This window comes from Poecilia reticulata, linkage group LG21 (genome assembly GCF_000633615.1).
Source record: "Poecilia reticulata strain Guanapo linkage group LG21, Guppy_female_1.0+MT, whole genome shotgun sequence".
Lineage (NCBI taxonomy): Eukaryota > Metazoa > Chordata > Actinopteri > Cyprinodontiformes > Poeciliidae > Poecilia > Poecilia reticulata.
The window spans coordinates 7,189,326-7,210,801 of NC_024351.1; the positions used below are offsets into that span (position 1 = coordinate 7,189,326).

General features: G+C 38.1%; 1 protein-coding gene across 4 annotated transcripts; it reads right to left on the reverse strand.

The window, feature by feature from the left end:
• Positions 1 to 314: 314 nt before the first annotated feature.
• On the reverse strand, positions 315 to 21,180 carry snx9b (sorting nexin 9b). 4 transcript variants are annotated; one of them, XM_008397823.2, is made up of 20 exons: positions 20,845 to 21,180; positions 18,507 to 18,593; positions 16,501 to 16,575; positions 14,703 to 14,831; positions 13,067 to 13,144; positions 10,708 to 10,870; positions 8,696 to 8,737; positions 7,295 to 7,433; positions 7,043 to 7,127; positions 6,683 to 6,808; positions 6,404 to 6,521; positions 6,172 to 6,302; positions 4,826 to 4,929; positions 4,614 to 4,717; positions 4,424 to 4,501; positions 4,171 to 4,247; positions 3,062 to 3,151; positions 1,871 to 1,985; positions 1,683 to 1,774; positions 315 to 1,535 (listed from the first exon to the last, which is right to left on the reverse strand). In XM_008397823.2, exons 1-20 carry the CDS (start codon positions 20,854 to 20,856, stop codon positions 1,488 to 1,490), a joined length of 1,893 nt encoding a protein of 630 aa, XP_008396045.1. In that variant the 5' UTR covers positions 20,857 to 21,180; the 3' UTR covers positions 315 to 1,487. The 4 variants fall into 4 exon arrangements, with proteins under 4 accessions (XP_008396045.1, XP_008396047.1, XP_008396046.1 ...); XM_008397825.2 differs by lacking the exon at positions 13,067 to 13,144 and having other exon boundaries at positions 20,845 to 21,179; XM_008397824.2 differs by lacking the exon at positions 8,696 to 8,737 and having other exon boundaries at positions 20,845 to 21,179.
• Positions 21,181 to 21,476: the final 296 nt, after the last annotated feature.

Genomic DNA, 21,476 nt, shown 5'->3' on the forward strand with positions numbered 1-21,476 from the left:
ATGTTTTGAACTGATAAACCTGATCATTTGCATCTCGGTCTGATTTTGTCAAACCGCTCTTCGGTCTACATATCAAGCTGCACCTGATGGCAGTGGTAGCTGAGAGCAGGGGTGGGAAAAAGGGCCCTTTCACTTCCGTCACCAGAAGAGCACAAAAACACACTTTTTTTACATGAGCTACCAGCTCATTTTTATGCTCTACCACGCCTACGCAAGGAGCTCCTGCAATGAACAAGGACCTCAGTGTGCAGTTCAGTAAACCCCATGAGAAACCAATGCAAGAATTAATTCAAACAGATACGCATTCACAAATATGAATACAAATCAGTTTAATAAATCAAACAAATTATGCTGTGCTTTCAATGACACTTTATAGCAAATACTTCTATACATAAAATATAATGACAAGAAGCACCTGGCGGGTCAAATAGAATATATATATGTATATATATTTATGTATATATATATTTTTAAACATGATGTGACAAAAAGTACAAAGAGTGAACAAGATTAGAAGCTGATTGAAAAAATTGGCTGTGAAAAGCAAAAAAAGACAAACGTAAAACGTGACAGTCTCTTCAAATGAGGACAGTTTCTTCAGAGCAACAGTTGGACAGGAAATTTTGCAACACCCGAACACTGGAACGTGACTCAGACTTCAGTAATTAAAGACAAATGAAAAGGAATAATGAAAGACAACTTTGTGTTTTTTTTTTATTTTTCTCATTGCACATTTTGTTTCTTGACAGAGTGTGAAGTGAGGCATAACAGTAGGTCCAAACAGCATCTCTAGTTTCTAAAAGGGGCAAAAAAATGTGTGTAACGCAGGAAGGAGGTGGAGTTTCCTGTTAGCTTTTGAGGAAGCGCAGGATGAAATCGAGTAAGGCACCGCCAGCAGTGGAATTGCAGAGGACGTACAATCTGCCTTTGGCTTCGCTGTGCCCCTGCTTTGGCTCAGCAAGCTGATGAACATTTACATGAAGCAGAAGCAACGACTCAAATAAACTTGCAGTCGGCTGAGAGATGTGTAGTAAAGCTTTTACATGCGATTGTGACAGTAGAGAACAACTTTGGCTTTTGTAGATTTACATGAGTTAAATGCTGTTTAACTCATGTAGAATGAAAGAAACCATGTCTGCTCAAAGTGCAACTAGGATGTTGACATCCTGTGTTACGAGCTGCGGACCTTGGACAGAGTGTGTCGTATCTAATCCGTCAACACTGCTTTTCCTGAAAACCCTAAACACTGGAACCTTCCAGCTCTTGCACTCATTATTTGTGCATCAGCCAGTGGAGGAAAGCAACAAAATAAGCTGCAATTGCTGGCAAAGGCAGTGAAAGAAGAGATGGGGTCAGCGTACAAGAAATACAGAAGTGAAATTTTAATTTTGGAGAGAGTGAGAGAGAGAGAGTAAAGATGCAACGCAAGCAAAAACGCTTTCGGCAGGATCTGATTAAACTTTGTGTCTTGTCGTGTGAGACTGCTCTCACATTGTAGTGAACTGACCATGAGCTTGTCTCAGCTTTGCAGCAATCTGGGGGTTCAGAGAAAAATGATTGCGTTATTAAAAACAGTAATTTCTTATTTATTATCGTAATCTAGACTCTATGCAACTGCTTCCTACTTAAAAAAGCGGTGTAAAAGGTCAAAGCGTAACAGACTCAAAATGAAATGTCTTTACCGTCTCGTAAAACTTGACTTGCTCCTCCAGGTACTGCTGCATGACCCGGTTGTAGTCGTAGATACGGTTGCTATGGAAGTGGTTCATTTCAGCTGGGTCACAAAAACAAGTGGGGAAACCAGTGAGTTCAGACAGCACAAGACAATAAACTGCACTGCTGGATTTCAATGGCAAACACGGAGCGCTACCTTGTAAAGTGTAAGACATGGTGCTGAGACGTTTCGACATGGCTAGTTTGTCCTGAGTGGTAATTTTGTTGGCAGCCACCAGCTTGTCCCCTTCCTTCACCTTGTCGATAGCTGCCTGGAGGGATTAAATATATAGTAAATAAATTAAACAAAAAAAAACGAAAAAAAAACACAGGCTTTGTAAAGCATTCGATAAAACCCCTTCGAGTGCTTAATGCTCAGACCACCATACAGCTCTGGAAAAAATGAGACCACTGCACTGAATCCCATTAAAAATCTCATGGTTATTCCACAAAATATTGATTTCTGAACTCTTCCCGAGTTAAAACACTTGTATTTCTGTTTCTAAATAAATATGAACTTGTTTTCTTTGCATTATTCGAGGTCTGAAAGCCCTGCATGTTTTTCAATTATTTTGACCATTTCTCGTTTTATGCAAATAAATACTAAATATTTGCTTGGAATTTCAGAGACATGTCAGTAGTTCATAAAAAAAAAAAAGAACAATGTCCATTTTACTCAAACATATACCTATAAAAGTAAAATCAGAGAAACTGATCATTTTAAGTGGTCTCTTAGTTTTTTTCCCCCAGAACTGTATCTGGAAATACTGTGCATATCACAATACTTCATTGTATATTGTGATGTACACTGAAATATCACAAAAGGTTAACTCAAGAAACTCCAACTTGAAACCCCTTAACACTTGCTCAACCTGCCTTTTGGTACAAATTGTGTTTTAAAACAATGTTTGCTCATGTTGCTTCAGATTCACCATGAACTACTTCTATTGCTTTCTCCTCTGCAACGAGAAGCTTAAAACTGCACAGCAGTTACTGACAAAGCATGTGTTTAGGCAGATTGGCATAAAATCAACTGCTCATACTAACTTCCTATATTATTCTTTCTAGACTATTCTAATCTTCATTTTAAAGATGTTCCAATCTGATTCCATGGCTTTAAGTGAATGGAGACCCTGACTAAATTCAACGCCAGAGGAGTTTCTGTTGTACAGTCAAACCCAAAATTTCAGCCAGGGAGTGTCATCAGGTAGACAACTTTTTAATATACCAGTCTACATTTGTGCTCACATCTGGAAATATGGCATAGGCCATTCATATTTTGCTGTGCTAACAGATCTAGGATTTCTCCTTTACAATGATGTTTATGAGTGTATTGGGAAATATGTACCTTATGGACCCCAATGGTATCTGGGAAGCATCCAAGGAGACCCTTATATTCATTATTGGTCTCCATGAGGAAGTGAAGATCTTTCTTAGGCTAAAAAAGAAAAAAACACACAAGAGGTGATAAATGTAAAAAGGGAAACAGGAAGACACTCACAGAAGTAAGAAAGAATAGGAGCAAAAACACCAAATTCTAACTTTGGAGCAGGAAATAAGAGAAGAATATGATAAGGGACAATATAGGGAAAGTCACTCAGATAACAACCCCACGGCTTCAAATCGACATTCCGCTGGCTGAGAAAATTTATGGTCTGCATAACAAATCAAACAAATATCCAGCAGGATGATTTGGTTTCAGTGTACAAGGAGGTGTGGCATCGACACTTCTCACTAATCCTTGACCATGTAAGGAATTCACCTTTGTCGTTATCAACGGATCAACTTCATTGGATCCTGCGATGAATCGAGAGTATGGCTATAAAATGTGTTACTAAACTATAGCCAGCAACTCACGTGAGCAAAACAAGCTTACCGAGCAAATTCCTCCTCGGAAAGCTGCTGGAACAATCAAACAAAGCCAATAATTGACTTTATTACACATAACATCAAACAGGGTATTAAAAAAAAAAAGTAACAGTTTTCATTTTCTGCCTTTTTAAAATCTGCTTCAGTAAAATCTGACAAGGCATCAAACAGGAAGTATTCAGGAAATGTTTTTAAATGCGGTAAGCTGAAATGAACGATAAACTGGCTTAAGAAGCTTTGAGACGTCTCAACCACTAGAGGTCTTCCACTTCCTTGTTCATGATAAAAAAAATAAAGCAAAAACCTAAAACCACTGATATAATCCAAACATGACTGATGGAAGTGAAACGTAAATAGATGCTGGAAACTAGAACTGAGGTCATCAACACTGCCATTTTTTTTCTAGACGACATTTTGCCTGTTCGACAGAAAGCAGAAGATAAAAGATTACAGACGCTGTTGTGGTTTTGATCGACACTCCGCCAGCTGTAGAGTGAAAAAAGCCGCTCTATGTTAGAGATGTGCGCTGCATCAGGTGACCTACTTTCCCAAAATGAATCAATATGATATCGAGGCTGAAAAGTTTACCTGCTCTGCCACCAGCTGGGCTATCTCCTCGTAGGTCTTTCCAGCCGCCGTCAAGGCATCGGTTAGAGTCGACTCACCTGCAGCAGATAAAAATATGTCTTCCAACAGATTCTGTCCATCTGCGTGCGGCAACCTGCATCTGATTCTTTTATTATAGTTACTGAGTTACAAAAAGGAATCTGAAAATCGCAGCTGGAGTCTGGCGAGCGTCTTCTGGAAAACATGAGAGTGCTGCCGAAGTGTGAGCGTCTACCTTGGTATCCACTGCTTGTGAAGACTGTAGAGAGGTTCTGCAAGGCTTTTCCTATTCTCTGGTATTCCTTTGGCAGAGCTGCAGAAGAGGAAACACTCATGACAATAAGATTTTTTAAGTAAACAATAATTTCAGAACAAAGTGAAGCTGCAGCAAACAATAATTAAGATTCCACGCTGCATGAACGTACGTCCTGTACATCTCTTCCAGTGCTCGTTTCCCACAGTGAGGATTTCCTTCACGCTGTCGTCCATGGCTTTGGTAAACTTACTGAACTGCTCGCATTTCTGCTCCCTGGGAAAAGAGGAACACACGCGGCACGCGTTAACCACATGTGCTACGAGCACATCGGTGGCTGCTTCTTTGAAGTTTTCCCTTTTCAGACGGTTGGGTTTAACTCACACTTCTAACGGATCCAGGTCTGCAGCTTCTGGCTCGATTGTGGTGAAGACCATCACTCCAACCGTCTCGTCTTTCTCCGCTTTTCTCTTCCCCGTCTTCCAGTCCTGTCAAAAAACAAAGAATAGTGCTTTGCAAATGTACTGTCGTCTCTTGAACATGTTCACATTTTGCTAGATTACAACTGATTGAGACTCTGCCAGCTGCAGAGTGAAGAAGTCGCTCTATGTTAGAGATGCACATTCTCTCACATTGGTGACCTACTTCTCCAAGTATGTGCATAATTGTAAATGAGCCACGATACGTGATTTTCAATCATTTTTAAGCAAAATATTTGAAAAGTGTGACAAAAATGAGTAATTATCTAAAAATTCCTTACCAAATGTGTAATTGCATCCTTGTAATATTACAGCTAAGATCTTAGAGGATTCTCTGAGAACATTATCAAACAAGTAGCACCACAAAGAATGAGGAACAGAGCAGGCAAGGAGAGAGACAACATCCCAAGCTTTAAACATCTCACAGCTGTGTTCAATTAATCATCAATAGTAGTAACTGAATAGTTCTTGTGAATATGTTGCACAGAAAACTTGACCTTTATAGTCAAGTGGCAAGAAGGAAGAAAGTGGTGAGAGGAAGTCAAGTAGGAAGTCTAGTTTAAGGTTTGCCACAAGGCATGCAAACATATTTAAGATGCTCTGGCTAGATGAGGAGAACATTTGATTGCCTACATATAGAATACTGTGTGTGGTAAGAAGCTAAAACCATTTCACAGTGAAACGTGGTGGCAGCATCATGGTGTGGTAAGATGACTGAAGGTAAACACAAGGCAAACCTGGAAAAGACTGGAACAGTAACATTATCTTCCAGCAGGATAGAAACACTTAGATAGCCAGAGCTACAACAGGATGGCTTAGATAGAAGTATGTGTGCTGGAATGGCCCAGTCCAAGTCCAGACCTAAATATAAATGAGAACCTGTGGCAAGACTTGAAAACTGATGCTCCTTATTCAATCTAACTGAGCTTAAGCTATTTTGCAAAGAAGAATTGGGAAGAATTTCAGGCTTAAATATGCAGAACTAATAGAGTCATTCTCCTGAATGCATCCAGTTATAATTGGATAAGTGGAATTTAAAGATTTTCATTAGTAAAACTTTTAAAAGCAATGTATAATTTTTACTTATAATTCAAAAAGATGCTATTCTGTGAACAACCAAGTTTGCGATTGTAGCAAGATCCCAGGGATATGTACACTGAAACACTGTACCTCAATAAAACAATAAAATGAGGACTGCAATCAGGTGTTTATCCAACTATACATTTTCCTGGAAAATATAATACATTGTACCTTTTCATCTTTGTATGTGAGGAAAAGCTGGAACACATCGCTGCCAGAAATAACAGGGTGTCTGCACATCCTGGACATCCAACCCTGCAACCGCTCCATGCGCATCTTAATAAACTCCTCCTCAAAACGCCCTTTAGAAAAAAAAAACAACAGATATTTATTGTGGTGCTTGCATCTAAAATACCAACGTACCATTCTAAATCATTTCTAGCTATCGTAGAAATGAGCTCACCTGTCACCTGCTTGTCTGGCAAAGAGGGAATTGGAATGGCCGACCCAAATTTGTCCAGGAGTCTCTCATAGAGCCAATCGAAGTGCTTGTATCTATGATTGACAGGTCGGTTTGTTGTCTGCAAACCAGAAATGTGTTAAGCAAGTAGGAAAAAAAAAACCCTATCCATTTAAGACATTAAATGTATTAATTTCAGATGATTTCTTGCAGTCGCAATGCTAAGGCTCTAGTTTATTGCAGAGTTTATTTTGCATTGTAGAGAAGAGTCTGCAAACTCACATTGGGTGTGATTTGGTACTCTATGTAGCTCTTGAGGCCGTACATCTTGGACCCTTTCTTGGGATCGGCTACGATGCAGTCTATCTGGGTTTCTGGGTAAGACCACACAGGACCAACCTCGCCCACCTGAGCATGCAACACATAAACCTTTAGAAGAGAACCCAAGCACTGCAAAAAAGAGTCAAAGGAAAGTGACACTCTCATTATGACGGTGACGCTAAATGTTCTAGGCGTCGAAAACGCAGCACACGTTCTTGAAATAAGTCAAAGATGAGATAACGAGTGCAGCTGTGGGCTGGTTAAATCAGATAGGGTTGATGTCCTTTTTGTGAAACGCGGCTATCTTCGGGGCTCACATACGTATATTGACAGCTTGTCTTTCCCTTTCGCAATCTGTTTGCAAAGAAGGTAGAGCTCAGGACCAGACTTGGAGAATCCTGGGAATCTGTTAGAAAATAGGAATAAACGTCTCTTGATTAGAACATATTGCTACAATATGACCTCAGATGATTTTAAAATTAGGATCAAAGTGCTTTTGCCGGCTTTTGTTGCATTAGTCTTTATAGCAAATGATTTTGAAGCCTCGTGTACAGAAGACGTAATAAAACTTACTTATTGAGGGATATTTTCATCGACGAAGCATGCATTCCTCCTCTCTGTATTCCGCCGGCTTCCCCAGATTCTGATTCTGCGTAGCCGGCACTTGATTTCATGTCATCCCATTCATCGTCCCACTCATCATCCTCTGCCGCTGAGAGAGAAAGATGATTCAAATATTATTGTCTTTAATCAGAGTGACGAGGTCACATTTGTTTGTTCCCCAGGAGTTATATTTAAAATTGTTGCCTTTTAACAAAATTGGTGGAATGGAATCTTAAAATAGGGTTTGAGTGATATCAGAAAATCGTGCGATGGCGATATTGTGGATCAATATAGTGATAATAATACCCTTTGCAATAAGAAGACATTTTCCTCTCTCATTTTTCATTGTTGTGCCTCCAGATGTTTTTCTGACTTTCAACATCTTGGGCACTGAGATGATGGGATCATTTGCATTTCCATCCAACACGCTCAAAATATTGTTGGCATGACGAGTGTGAACTTGTGACACCTTATTTTAGCCAAAAATATTCCTTTGCAGTATTATTGTCACATACATGGATATTGCAGTCGCAATACATTTGTGATAAATTGAGCAGAACTATATTACATGAGCAGGATCAAAGTAAAGGTCGATACCCGTCCCTGACAAAAGCAACCAGATGAGCACCTTCTGAGACTCACTTTCTTGGGTCAAAATCAGAGTTAGCATTTTTCAGGCAAAATTTCATTCTATTAAAAAAAATACACATGTCCAAGCTCAGTAAGAAAACGAAGCAAGAGCTCAGTGATGCTAAAGTAAACAGTCTTGTACATTCCAGTATTCATTTTCTAAGACAAAGGGAAATCCTTGAGTGAGAGAATATTTCCCCATTCGATTCAGGAGATGTAGTAATAACGATAAAACGTTTTTCACATTTGTAAATAGTTAGCATGCTTTCTAACAAAAAAGAAAAACATTTGAGTGCCTCAATCATCACATCAAACCAGCAGGTTAAAACTACAGCACATCAATTTCACATGTTAATTCCACAATTTGTTCTGAGGCACATTGCCTTTTCTGCTACGAACTAAATTTTGTCTAATATGTTGAATCTCAAGGCTTATAGAGCACTGAAACTAACGGGTGAATAAATTATGCAAACATGTTACTACTGCCATAAAAAGCTACAACTAGATTAATTTTGCACTTCTTTTGCAGTCAGTTAGAAATATAAAAAAAAAGCACTAAAAAAACACAACATCTAAAATCCTCTAAAATATAATAGAGAAACCACATCCAGCAGTTTCTAAAGACACAGCTGTTAATCTAGTGTCAGTATTGAGTTTCAAGCACATGCTTTAGAAAAAAAAATGTGATTCATTTTGTCACACCAGAACAAGAAAACATCCATCGGGCAATAAAGCAGATACCTGTGTAATCAATAAGGTAAGGATATGGGTAGATGTCTTTGGCTGAGAGAAAGAAAAGGGGAAAGTCTGTTCATTTTTCTCATGGCAGCTCATTTCCTCTGTTCCTTTTTTTTTTTTTAAAAGCATCAGGAGAATTTAAAATCCAGGTGGAGTCATTTGTCCCTGTGAGTCATTAGTGAGGCTAACTTTTCCTGGCAAAAACAAAATTATGACTCGATAGGCTGCAGAAAAGCTGGAGCATTTCACAGGAGAGAAACAGCATCAGAGTTAGATTTGCTCCTACACAGACCTGAATGACATTTCCTAACCAGAGTTTAGGGCCAAATCTGTCTGAAAATTTGTCCACAAAGGTCTGTGGAAAAGATTTGTTATTATAATATTATAATATCCTAGATTTGCCTTCTGCAAAGTAGAGTGACCAAATAACACCAAATCAACATGTAGCACTGAATCAAAAGGAGTAGTTTCAAGACATAATTAATAAATAAATCTACTACATATAATGTTTGCATGCTGTGGAGGGCAGAACATTTTATTCTGATGAAAAACAGCATGAAACCTAAACAAATGTGTATTTAATAGGTCTGATCTGCAGATTATGAGAAATATTTACCAAAAAAACACAAATGTTGTGAGTTGGGCTTTAAAACTGTGCCAACCAACAAATGTTGGAGCAACCGGCTGATTTCATTTACTATCAAGGTATTCTACTAGATGCAGCAAAAGGTACAGCGTTATCACCACATGCAAGAAGGAGAAGCCTATAATTTATCTCTGACAGACAAAGCTTTTTCTTCTCTGAGACTATATAAACCTGAAAGTGATGAGCTGCTCAGAGATTTTTACTATCCTCCTGGTTCACAATGGGAGAGACATTTTATTGGCTCTACTTTACTGAATAAGCTTCTATAGTCACATGAATATCATAAGACTTTAGTCTTCCATTTAAATTAAAAAAGTTATATTTCTTTATAGTTTACAGCATATGTAGCTTATTTGTTCTGTTATTTGTGCTGCACATGAACTAACATAAAGGAAATAATTTGTTCCTGTCGTCTAGATCTATTAACAGAGATATTTGTAGATATCTCTATTACGGAGATATCTACAAACAGATTTTATTCTAGAGGAAGTTATTGTAAAACCTGCTAAAACTCATTATGAGCTATCTGAATGGCTATTTTGTGTCTTCACTAAAAGCTTAAGGAAAGTTCATTTTATGACTGATTTGTGAAAAAAATTAACTCGCAGAATGATTTGATGGGACAAAACTGTCATATTTCTGCTCATGTGAGCAACTGATGGTATTATAGTTTTTATGTTTTTACTTTAAATCATCTCAGGAATATGTTATTAACTTCAATCGTACCACTAAAGCAAAGTAAAAGCAATAATGAAATACAATTGAAACTTGATATTTACACACTGCACAACAAATAGCATTTCTTTCTCTGCCCAACATCAAATTTTTATATCACAGTGTGGTTTTAACAAGCAAAGTTTTCCCCAGTGTATTATAAGCCTGGCGGACCACCAGGCTTTACTTGCCTTAGACCAGACTAAGCATTGTTTATTTTAAATAGGGCTATTTGTACGCCTGTAACGGTGACAGTAAAGACGGATTAAGTTAGGTTTGTAGTTGATGTATTGAACAGGGTGAGGGTTTATGTGCACCAACTGTGCCATTCCTGCGCCCTCCCGTTGGCCTCGCACACTATTATTCCCAAATTATGATGCCTTGCTTGTGCACCTCCAAATTTTTATAACTTAACATTTTTCAACACAAAAACATGCCGGGCTGCTGGTGGACTGCCCTAGCGTCCTACCACCAGACTTGGCAGGTTCGAAACCCTGAATCTTAATACAAAAATCAACATTTAATACATAAAGTCTAAGCTGAACAACAAAAAAAACCAAGCATATAAACACACCTTAAAGCTCCTCTGGAAACAATTCTAACATAACACTCAGTCCAACATACGCAGCTGCTGTTAAAACAAACTGTTTCTTACCTGGACCTTGGTAAGCCTGAGGGTGACCCTGTGATACATTGCCCCAGGGGTCAGGAGCACTCTTCCCAGTCTGAGTGCCCTCTGGATTAGACGCCCAGTTGTTGTTTGTGCCCCCTGAAGGGTCTGCATTCCACGTTGACCAGGGATCATTACCATTGCTGGCCTGAGAGAGACGTACAAGAGAGGCTAGTGAGGGATGAAAGGGAGGACTGTGATGGCAGAGAGGAGAGAGAACAGACACGGTCTGTTTCATGTGAAGCCGACAGTGGTCCTAAATCAACATGCTTTTTAAACGTGGTGCAGACCTGTCCTTCAGCGGAGCATACATTAAGAAATGATTCAGCAATGACAGCTTTGGTCTGTCATTGCTGTTTTCTGAATGAGCTTTCATCTAAATTAGATGAAATGTTGCAAATTTGCAGAAAGATGCATGCTCAAACTTATACATTATGCTTAGGTTACTGTTTTCACAGCTCCTATAAGCACTGAGATAAACTCCAAGCCATGCTTGCATAGAGAAGCATGCAACAGGATTCGTCTGTGTGTGTGTGCGCACCCTTTGTAGGTTAACATTTGAATACTGGTAACCAAAATCTGCTGACTGAACGAAAACTTTAATGCAAATTGCTGGAAGAAGAAAATTACATAATGCAGTCATGGAAAAAAAAATTGTGTTTTATTTTTTAAATTTTAAAGTGTTTTACTGTATTTACATCAAATCAAGAAATGATTGCTTATGTAGAAACTGTTTTATTAATCATTTAGAGTAAATACATTTTGGCATCACTGAATGAATAGTTGGGATGCTTCAACTGATCGACTGCTGCTTGGAATTGTCTCACTTCCTGATTAATAGTTAACTGCTGGAACTGCTGCAGATCAGACTTGTTAGTGAGTGAATATATCGTAGCCGTCAACTGGACCACCAACAGCAGAATTACAGTTCACCAAATTTTAAATAAATAAGGTTAAAGGAAACAGTTTACTACAGGAGCATGGCTGGCATTTCATGTGTTATTCTAGCATTTAGACAGCCAACATTATGAATTCATCTTACTCTGTGAGCAAAATGAGACCTCAGTAGAGAAAAGGGTTTATTTACACGGACGTTGCTCTACTTTATCCTATTGTTAACCTTCATCTGTCATGAAATAAGTCTGCTTTTATAAAACGTTTGCAGTCTGGCAGAAGATTTTGAGTCAATGTAGGTCCACATTTACCACGCAGGATAGACATAGAGCTGGCTCTTCTTACTTTTATGACAGCTAAATGCTAATAAAAGTTTACGGTGAGTTCAAAAACAGGTAGTTTTGTACTTATTTTTCTGTTTGTTTTGTTAAAATGCATCATGTTTATTTTGCTGTGGAGCATGATGCAGCACAGCGGGCTCTCTCTTTCACATGTTCCGGCTGTAATATTTCAACGTTGTAATAAAAATATGTTATAAAAACGAATGCTTCAATGGTGTAGCGTGATTTATCAACAAACGAAAGATATTTTTTAAAAATAAAAATGGAAAATATTACTTTTGCAATAACCAAAGCAATACAAATTGAAAAATTTGTGAATTTAGTTTTGAAATAAGCTAAATATGATGAGATACAATACTGTAATTTCATAATACATCTTAAGAAATTGCAATGTTTCTGTCAAACATTGGTGTCAATTGAGATGAATACATATTTTTATCACGCTATCATTCTTATCTGTGATTACAAAGCTTCTAAGACTTTGAGGAGCTCCATCACCACTGCAGGTGCGATCGCTTCCTGCAGGGAAATTTCATCAAACAGCCTAAATGTGTCATTGGCATGCAAATGTTTACACAAAAACAAATACTGCATTGCAAACAGTCTGTAGATACGTTTAACAGTGCACACATTGATGACGCAATAATACAATTTAAATATTATTTTGCAGCCCTAGAGAAGTTGATCCGAGATTTCCAGTAACAAAAAGGGAAAACAGGTTTCCGACTGTTGATTTCTTTGCTGTTAAAATTTTCTGAGACCAATCAGAGAAAAATCAGAATCAGATAAAATTGGTGATGTCTGGCTTCACAAAAAGTGGAAATTTGAATCAGTCTATAAAACTGCATTCAATGCACATTTAATAAAGAATCCTGATTCACATTTGCCAGTGTGGATGATGATTTGTGTAATCTGGAACCATCCATTTGTTTGCTCAGCGGTGCAAGGTGAAAACAGAAGGTGAGAGATCATGCGTTTTTTTTTTTTTTTAGACAGAACGTGAATGTGTCAAAGCAGATCAAACGGATAACCAAGGTGAGAACTGGTGAAGACAAGACGGCTGAAACAAATGCCTCTTGTCATGCTCGCAACCCCCAAGTGGCATTTACCTCCTCGGGGGATGGGAAGAAAGGGGTAACTGGGGTGTCTGGGGTGTCTGGCACGGGACTCAAAGCCCCAGAATCCACCTTGAGGGGAATAGAAGGTGAGATGAGAACAAAATGCCTGCGGTGAGGGTTAAAACTAAGCAGAGAGTGGGTTAAGGTGAAGCCTCGACGTATGCGCTTGAATAAATAAGAAGCTATGAGCGACAAAAGCTGACACATTTCCTGCAGTGATTCTTAAATATACTGTGGCCCAAACATTTTCACCAATCCAGAAGTGTGCTCTTTTTTTTGTGGAAGCTTCTGGCTGCTCAAGTCAGAAGAGACCACTCAAACCATTTCCTCTCAGTTCTGCAATACTACATTTAAAAATATGTCAGTTTGAAATTATATCTCTCACTGCAGCTGCTCTCACTTCTGCATCTGGGGTTCACAAAAACTGGACAAAAAACTGTGAATCAAACACGCTTCTGCTTTTTTTTCTTCTTCAACACCACTACTCCATCATACAATGCCTCATCAAAATGTAAAGAATGCATTTTACATCTTGTTATGTTAAATTTCTAATTATTTTATTGTACAGACCAACCCAAAATGTTCCACAATTATAGATTTGAATAACCAGGATGAATGTTGCTCATTTTTAGGTATAAAGACCTGAAGACAGTGATGTGCATTTGTATTTCTATCTTTTTTTTAAATTCTGACACCTCAAAAGAAAATGAAGTCACAAAACATCATAAAAACGGCAGACAGAATAGACCGCTAATCAGAAAACCATTAAAGAGGCCTGAAGTAACTCTAGAGGAGCTGCAGAGATGCACTGCTCAGGTGGAAGAATCTGGAAAAAATTGAGTCTTTGTATTAAAGTTTTGAAAAGAGAAACAATTACTCAAAGAAATCTGTTTGACACATATTATGAAAGGAAGACTGCGATTGTAAAAGTAGGGGCTCTAACATTACCCCATCAAACTGAAAACCACACCCCAATGTAGAAACATGGTGGTTGCAGTATTATGCTGTGGAAAGCTTTCCTTCCAGAATTACACGGAGATCGGTGAGAGTTAATGGGGAAAAACATTAAATGAGATGCATTATAATTCTCATGAAAACCTGCTGAAGACTGCAAAAAGACCTTAAGACTAGGGTGGAGGTTCAGCTTCCAGCAGAACAACTATACTAATCTTACAGCTAGAGGTGGTCAGATTTAGATCAAAGCACATTTATGAGTGAAAATCGTCAGGCAGGGCTTAAGAAAAATGAGCAAAATCTCTAAAGCTGGTAAAGATAGACCTCGAAAGACCAACAATACATATGAATACATATGCACACCGATGTGAAAATGAAACCAATATGTTTCTTTCCACTTCAAATTTAAGTGCAACTTTGATTTCGTCCATAAAAAAATTTCCAAACTAAATTAGTTTGCAGTTGTCTTCTGACAAAAAGGTATGAAAACCCCTTCAGAGCACTTAAAAAAAATTAAAAAACAGAAACATGGTTGGTGAACCATGGTAGGTGGTCTGCTTGTTATTGTTGTGTATTTTCTCCACATGTGACGAGGCTAAGCAGTGGTACATGGCTTGGGGAGAAAACGAGAAGTCAGTTCAGCAACAGCATCTTCACCAGCTTGGCTCTTTACCTGGTTTTGTGCAGGTGTTGATAAAGGTGCAAATGCATCAAAGACAGAAAGGTCCGGATATGCGGCGTTCCCTGCATTTGAAGGGGGTGCCGTCGATGCTGCTGGGAATGCAGGAAATTCATTTTTGAACTACAAAAGGAAAAAGAAGGGGGAAAAAAACAGTTACATTAGGTGGAGAAAAATTATGTAATTTCACCATAATTTAGTGATTTATGAAGGTATGTTCCTCTATTGCAGTGGTTCCCAAACTTTTTCTGCTGTGCCCCCCCAGTGGTGTACAAACATTTTCTGTGCCCCCCCTATGGATTACAAATAGCTGTCTGGTTGAACGACGTGCGTTAGGGAAGGGAGGGGTGACTCTAAGAATGGGGGAAGAGGGTGGATCGACTTTGTTGGGAGCAAAATGAATGTACATAGCTGAACATAGACAACATCAGTAGCCTACAGGCTACTTGTTAAGTTTAAGGTGCTCTATTGATATTAGCTAGCTAGTCATCTTTTAGCCAACTTTACCTGCATCCAACAGTTTTGCTCAACTCAGTCGGTTAGTTTGGGGGTAAAACTGTTAAAAGTTCTTTGCGTTTTGTTGGTTTGCTGCCATGATTCTAACACACACCTGCGTAGCTCTGCACAGCAGCAGCAGGTCTCCTTCACTGCCGCACAGGTGTAAACCCAGCGCGAGCGTCGTAGCGCTCATTTTGCGTTTAAAGGCGGCTCAGAAAAACAGGTTACCACATGTTAACAATGGATGAAACAGTTTTAACTGCTGATAAAAGTGACAGAGGACACAGATATGGGAAGTGCAAAAGCCCCTGTATCAAATTGACAGATGAGTAACAGAGAGTTGGCCATTCTAAGGTAAAAACCAAGCGCATACAGCATTCATGTTTTGTTTTTTTTTGTTTTTTTCATCCAGGCGCTTCCCGCGCCCCCCCTGCAATAGCACGGCGCCCCCCCCTAGGGGGCGCGCCCCACAGTTTGGGAACCTCTGCTCTGTTGTTGGTAACATGATCGCCTTCCTGTCTGTCTTCTTCAGATTCTGTTAAATTGTGACAGCAAAGGGTGGCGACTTCCACATATGCTCAACCACAATGCAAAGCTTATTTTTACTTTACTACATCCTATTTTCTTCAGCATACTAAAAAGGCACAAATAGTTGCTGCTTGAGTAACAGAGAGTCTGTGTTTTATCAATAGCCACAACATGAACTTTAACTGTGGTCATCATCTGGAAGGTTTTAAGAGTTGGGCATGAGATCTAAACAGTCCTGGAGCAGCTGGGGAGTTAACTAAAGTTCAGGCTAGCTTGTTTGGGCTATTAGAATAGTTGAATCTATCAGTCTGTTTCACGTGTACACACAGGCGTTACACTGGGAGTTGTTGTAGAAGTTTTTTTTTTTTTTTTACAGAGGAGGCTAAACTGTTGACATCTGCAGACTTTACTTTTATTCAGAGTCTGAATGTCTTTAGAGTGAATCATATCCACGGATGCAGTCAGAGAACCGGATCAGGCTGGACACACACACGAACACACACAAAAAAAAAACCCTAATCAGCAGATCCCTGAAGGAGGAACATCCTGTTGTGATTTCAATGTCAGGCGAAGCGACAGCACCACGGTTAGCATATGCATCCTGGTATCTTATAGGGAGGTCACACGCTCTTCTCACCCTGACCTTACAACATGCAACTATCAACTTTTGTTTTTAATTAAACTGGTGATATGTTAGTGTTAAATAGTGTGTGCGGTGAAATGTCTCCTAAATTATTCGCTTCATTATCAGTGCTTCCTGACTTACCTCAATGTAATCTTCAGGCACCAGTCCAACCTCTCCTCTTGAGTTCTGTGCTTCGATCCAACCGCCTCCGATACTCTAGGATGAATATTAGCAGAGTATTAGTACAAATAAGCACAGATTGTATACCACCCTAAACTACACGGGTTTTGCAAGAACAGTTGAGTTTTTTAAACCAGAAAACAAATCGTCTATTCTGATTTTCACATTTTGTCACGCAACAACAAAACATTGTATCGGGATTTTATGTGATAGAGCAGCACCCAATAGTGCAAAATACTAAAATGATAGAAAAGGAAAAAAATGAAACATCGTTCAAAGTTTTTTTGGTGAAACTTTATTTGAAGGGGTGTGCATAAGACTAACATGACACTGTCAAAAACATGACATAACACCTGTCATGAACATAAAGAAGTCTTTATGAATGTTTATGACAGTTGTCATGAAGTGTCATTCGGTAAATAATGACACTTTTAATGCAAAGTTGCTCTAAAAGTTGCATTAAAAGTCCATTAAAAGTGCCAACTTTGCATGATTTTGTAAATTATGATAATTTAATGCAAAGTTGGCACTTTTAATGGACTTTTAATGCAACTTTTAGAGCAACTTTGCATTAAAAGTGTCATTATTTACCGAATGACACTTCATGACAACTGTCATAAACATTCATATAGACTTCTTTATGTTCATGACAGGTGTTATGTCATGTTTTTGACAGTGTCATGTCAGTCTTATGCACACGCCTTCAAATAAAGTGTTATCGTTTTTTCAAATTAAAAATCACAAAACGTAGGTGTCCGTTATCAGAAATAGAAAGAGGAACGCAGAACTGCAAACCAACTAAAAATATGGACGTCCAAATAAAGAGACAGGCCTGGGAACGAGAGCTTTAACAAGAGATGAAGCCAAGAGGCCCTTGGTAATTCTGGAGGAGTTGCAGTTATTAGTTCTAGACTCATAAAAAATAATGTCGAAAAAGGTTGTCTGGCTGGGTGAAACCACAATTCTGTTTACTGGTCTACATTCAATACACTGTGTGTCCAGGAATGCCGACACGGAACCCTGAACCATGCCTAATTTGAAACATGGACGTGGAAGCATCATGGTGTGGAGTTACAATGGAATAGTTTAAATTGATTGTGTTAGAAACTCCTCGTCAAAATCTAAATAAGTATCTGTGGCAACACTTGAAAATCAGTGTTTACAGACACTTCCTGTCTGATCTGCATGAGCTTAAGCTACATGAAAAAAAAAAAAAAAAAAGAAAAGACGGTTAAATTTCCATCGATTTGCAAAGCTGGTATTGAGGCATCGGAATGACCTGCAGTTGTAAGTGGTTCAGCACACTTACAGCTGAAAACAAGTGCTGTGCTTTGGTTAGTCTGTCCCATAAAACCCCAATAAAATCTAATAAAGTTTGTGTTTGTAATGTGACGACAGGCGAAACAGTTTGAGTGGCATAAAAATCTTTATATGGTGCCATTTTCGACTGTTTCAGGAGATTCCAGCAGATAGCTTAAAAGAAAAACTGACATTTGGAAGCTCTAGTTTTTCTATGAAGGTTTATACAATTCCCAGCTACAGCCTATTTGGCAAAGACAAAAAAAAACCTGATTTGGTTCTGACAGACTTGGATTCGAAAACTATGTAGGTCAGCACAGCGTAAGTAAGCTTTGAACTGTTGGCAACTGACTTTAATGACATCATGTTTGTTCAGTCATTTGTTCCCCTCTCTTTCTTCTTTGGCAAGTAATTTATGAGACACCACTTGAGCAACACAAGATCATGTGATCTTGCTCTCTTCAGCTGAGTCAGTTTTCAACGCCAAAATCGTAAAGAGCTTCATAGAAGCCATCAATCTTTTTTTTTTTAATTTAATTTTAAACCAATATGATCCAAAACAAACTCCTTCCTCAGTGAAAATGCTGATAAATGTGCATGACTTTTACACACAAATATCTGAAAGCTTAGGTCCTGTGTACAATAAACTTTTTTTTTTTCTTTTTTACCTTATTGGTGATAGTGATTGTCTCGCCTTCTTTCACTGTCAGCTCATTGTTGCCGGGCTCAGCGGCGAAGTCATATAAAACTTGTGCCTGAGAACAAACAAGAAAGAATGATTAATGGTTCTGCTCCTTAAACGTTAGTGTACGGTCAGGACATTCAATGACCCCTGTGGCAAGCTAACAGCTGCGAAGAAAAACAAGGGAAATGACGAACAGGTCAAACTAGTTCTTTTAGTGCTGATTGTTACCCAATTTCAAGGTTTATCCAAAACAAGACGTGAACCAGTAGATTAACCAATTCCTCTGACACATAGTCGGATCGGCTAATTTATAGTTCCTTCGGTAACCACAAGAGAGCAAATATGCACCATTCATTCATTAGTGGAAAAAAAATGCAGAGAAAACTTTCAGCAGTGGAATATGAGGCAGAACAGAGATCTGCTTCAGTTTTAGTAAAAACTGGGATTATACTCAAGGGTAAGTCATGGAAGTCACATCAAAAAGGCCTCACAATTGCAGGCAAAGTTGTCATTTCTTTTCAAATATCTTAGAAAATTATTGCATATTTGTTATTATGATTAACAAAATTACTCTGCCTCCTACGTGAACAGTTTGGTAAAGATGCATTTACTTTTAGAATGCCAAATGGCAAAAATAAGATATTTATCAAACGCAGAAACCTAAAAGCTCATAAGCAAAAACCGGACAGTTACTTCATGTGTTTTGTGTTTTTAAGAAAAAAATTCATAATCCATATTTTAGATATAAAGCTAAGGCTTTAAGCTTTTAAAAAAATATTGGCATCATCTGTTTTAAAATTGGGCTGTAGTGAGGTATGCATAGAAAATCATAACTAGAACCAAACTATTGAAAGAAAGTCAGTTATGGTGGTTTTTGAATCTTAGGTTATGTCCTTGCTGCCTCCATCTCCTGGAGCGAACTACTCGGATGAAACCCCAGGCACACGCAGAATTTGCTGGAAGGACTACATATTTCTTTTGGCCTAGAAGCACAAATCATTATCAGAATAAGATGTTGAATGTCATTGGAGAGAAGAGTGGTCGTGTTTCCATCCCAGACCTGTTACTCCAGTGACTTGATGTCGGATAAGCGGGGGAAAATACATGTAACAACTCAACTTTTCTCCTATACTGTTCCTGTGATTTATAGTCAAGCTTTATGGAAAGCTTTAATTGGCAGGCCTGTTAAACACTCAAATGCATGCACAGTAACAGAACAGTCAGCCTGACTAACTTGTGTCAGCTAACGTCCACTTGTCACGCTATCAAAGGCAAAACGTATAATATTCTGCACAATAAGCTTGGAAAGTACCACTACATTTAATGGGTACTTAGTCCATATTTATGTTTAAACATATAAAAAAATAAACTTGCAATAACTGACTGAACATTATTAATGTTGTAATGATTATGGCATATTATTCTAGTAACTGAAAGAATAATTACTATTTTAATTTAAAACAAATTGATCTCTTTGATTTGCTTTAAATACAACTAATTATGGTTTATTTGACAAAGGGTCTAAACAATGTCGAGACATATGCCTAGACTGTAAGAATTTTCATAACTGAACTATTATTTTAATTATTAAAAGCATTAAAAATAAAAATGTGAAACTCATTCAATTATTTTTGACCTCCCAGAAAGGACTGAACTGAAAATAATGCATGATGTTACAATAAATAATCCCTATACATCAGCCCTGCTTATTTTATTTTATTAACAAAAATAATTTTAAAAAAGTTAATTCTCAAACATAATGTTTTGTTTTCTACTTTTATACCTAAATATGTCTCAAATTTAAATAATGAAATGCATCAAAATAACGTTTATTATTAAGATATATTAGATAGTTTCATAAAAGGTAAACAACACCGCAAAGTTATTTAGTTTTTAACTGTATTGCTTTGACTATAAAATTATTCCTCCTTAATTCAAATAGCTGTCCTACGACTGAACCCGGAAGACTACATTTCCCAGAATTCTGCGGAAGTAGCAATGACCCACACTGTGGAGGCTGTAAAATGTCACAAGACTGTTTCTTGACGATACACATTTTCCATGTTTACCAGAAGCACTTTTACTCCATACACCTGTACCATAACCAACCACGCGTTTATAGAATACTTTAAAAAATAGTTTAATTTGAAATGTAGTTTCACAAATATTCACAACAGCACTTGACAAACTACAACTCTGACAACCCGAATCTATTGCTAGTACAAACACTAAAAAACAACTGGCAGGGGAAACCGCAGGGGACAGGACCGAAATCAACACGTTTAAACGTTAACACGTCTCTGAAAAGTTAACATTCCTACCTTTAACGCCATTGTGGCCGCATTGATCAATCATTACAGAAACAGGCCCCGTGTTTTTTTTAAGATTTCCAGTCCTCAGCTGGTCATCTCCCCCCGCTGCTCTTCAACTGCTGCTGGCGAAGAAAACTCGACAAGTCCTCCCTTCCGCGAGTCTTCGCGTCACAGTCCTCAAACAAACGATTAAAAACAGTTTATAGCTTTAAAAAAAACAGGCGACAAATAAAGAAAAGTGACGACGGAGCAGATTCGGAGGGAAAGAGCTAAGTTTGAACCGCGTAAGGAGCTGCTGCTGACAGCGCGGAGGAGGGAGTGACCTGAGATAGGGAGAGAAACCGGAAAGGTATTCCAGGTCCGATATGGCTCCCACACAGACTTAACTCTGAAATTAATTAAATTTAAAAAAATATATTTTTAAAGTTAAATATCTTTATTAAAAGTAAAAGAAAACAAAAAACCCCAACTATATTTACTTATACTTTAAAGCACCCCATTAGCCCTACTTCCTTACCCTCTTTTCAGTCAGTATTACAATAACAAAAGAAGATATTGACGTTAAATACTAAAGACATCATTCTGGATAGACCACATTAATAAAAAATAAAAAAAAACACTTCATAAAAAATATATATATA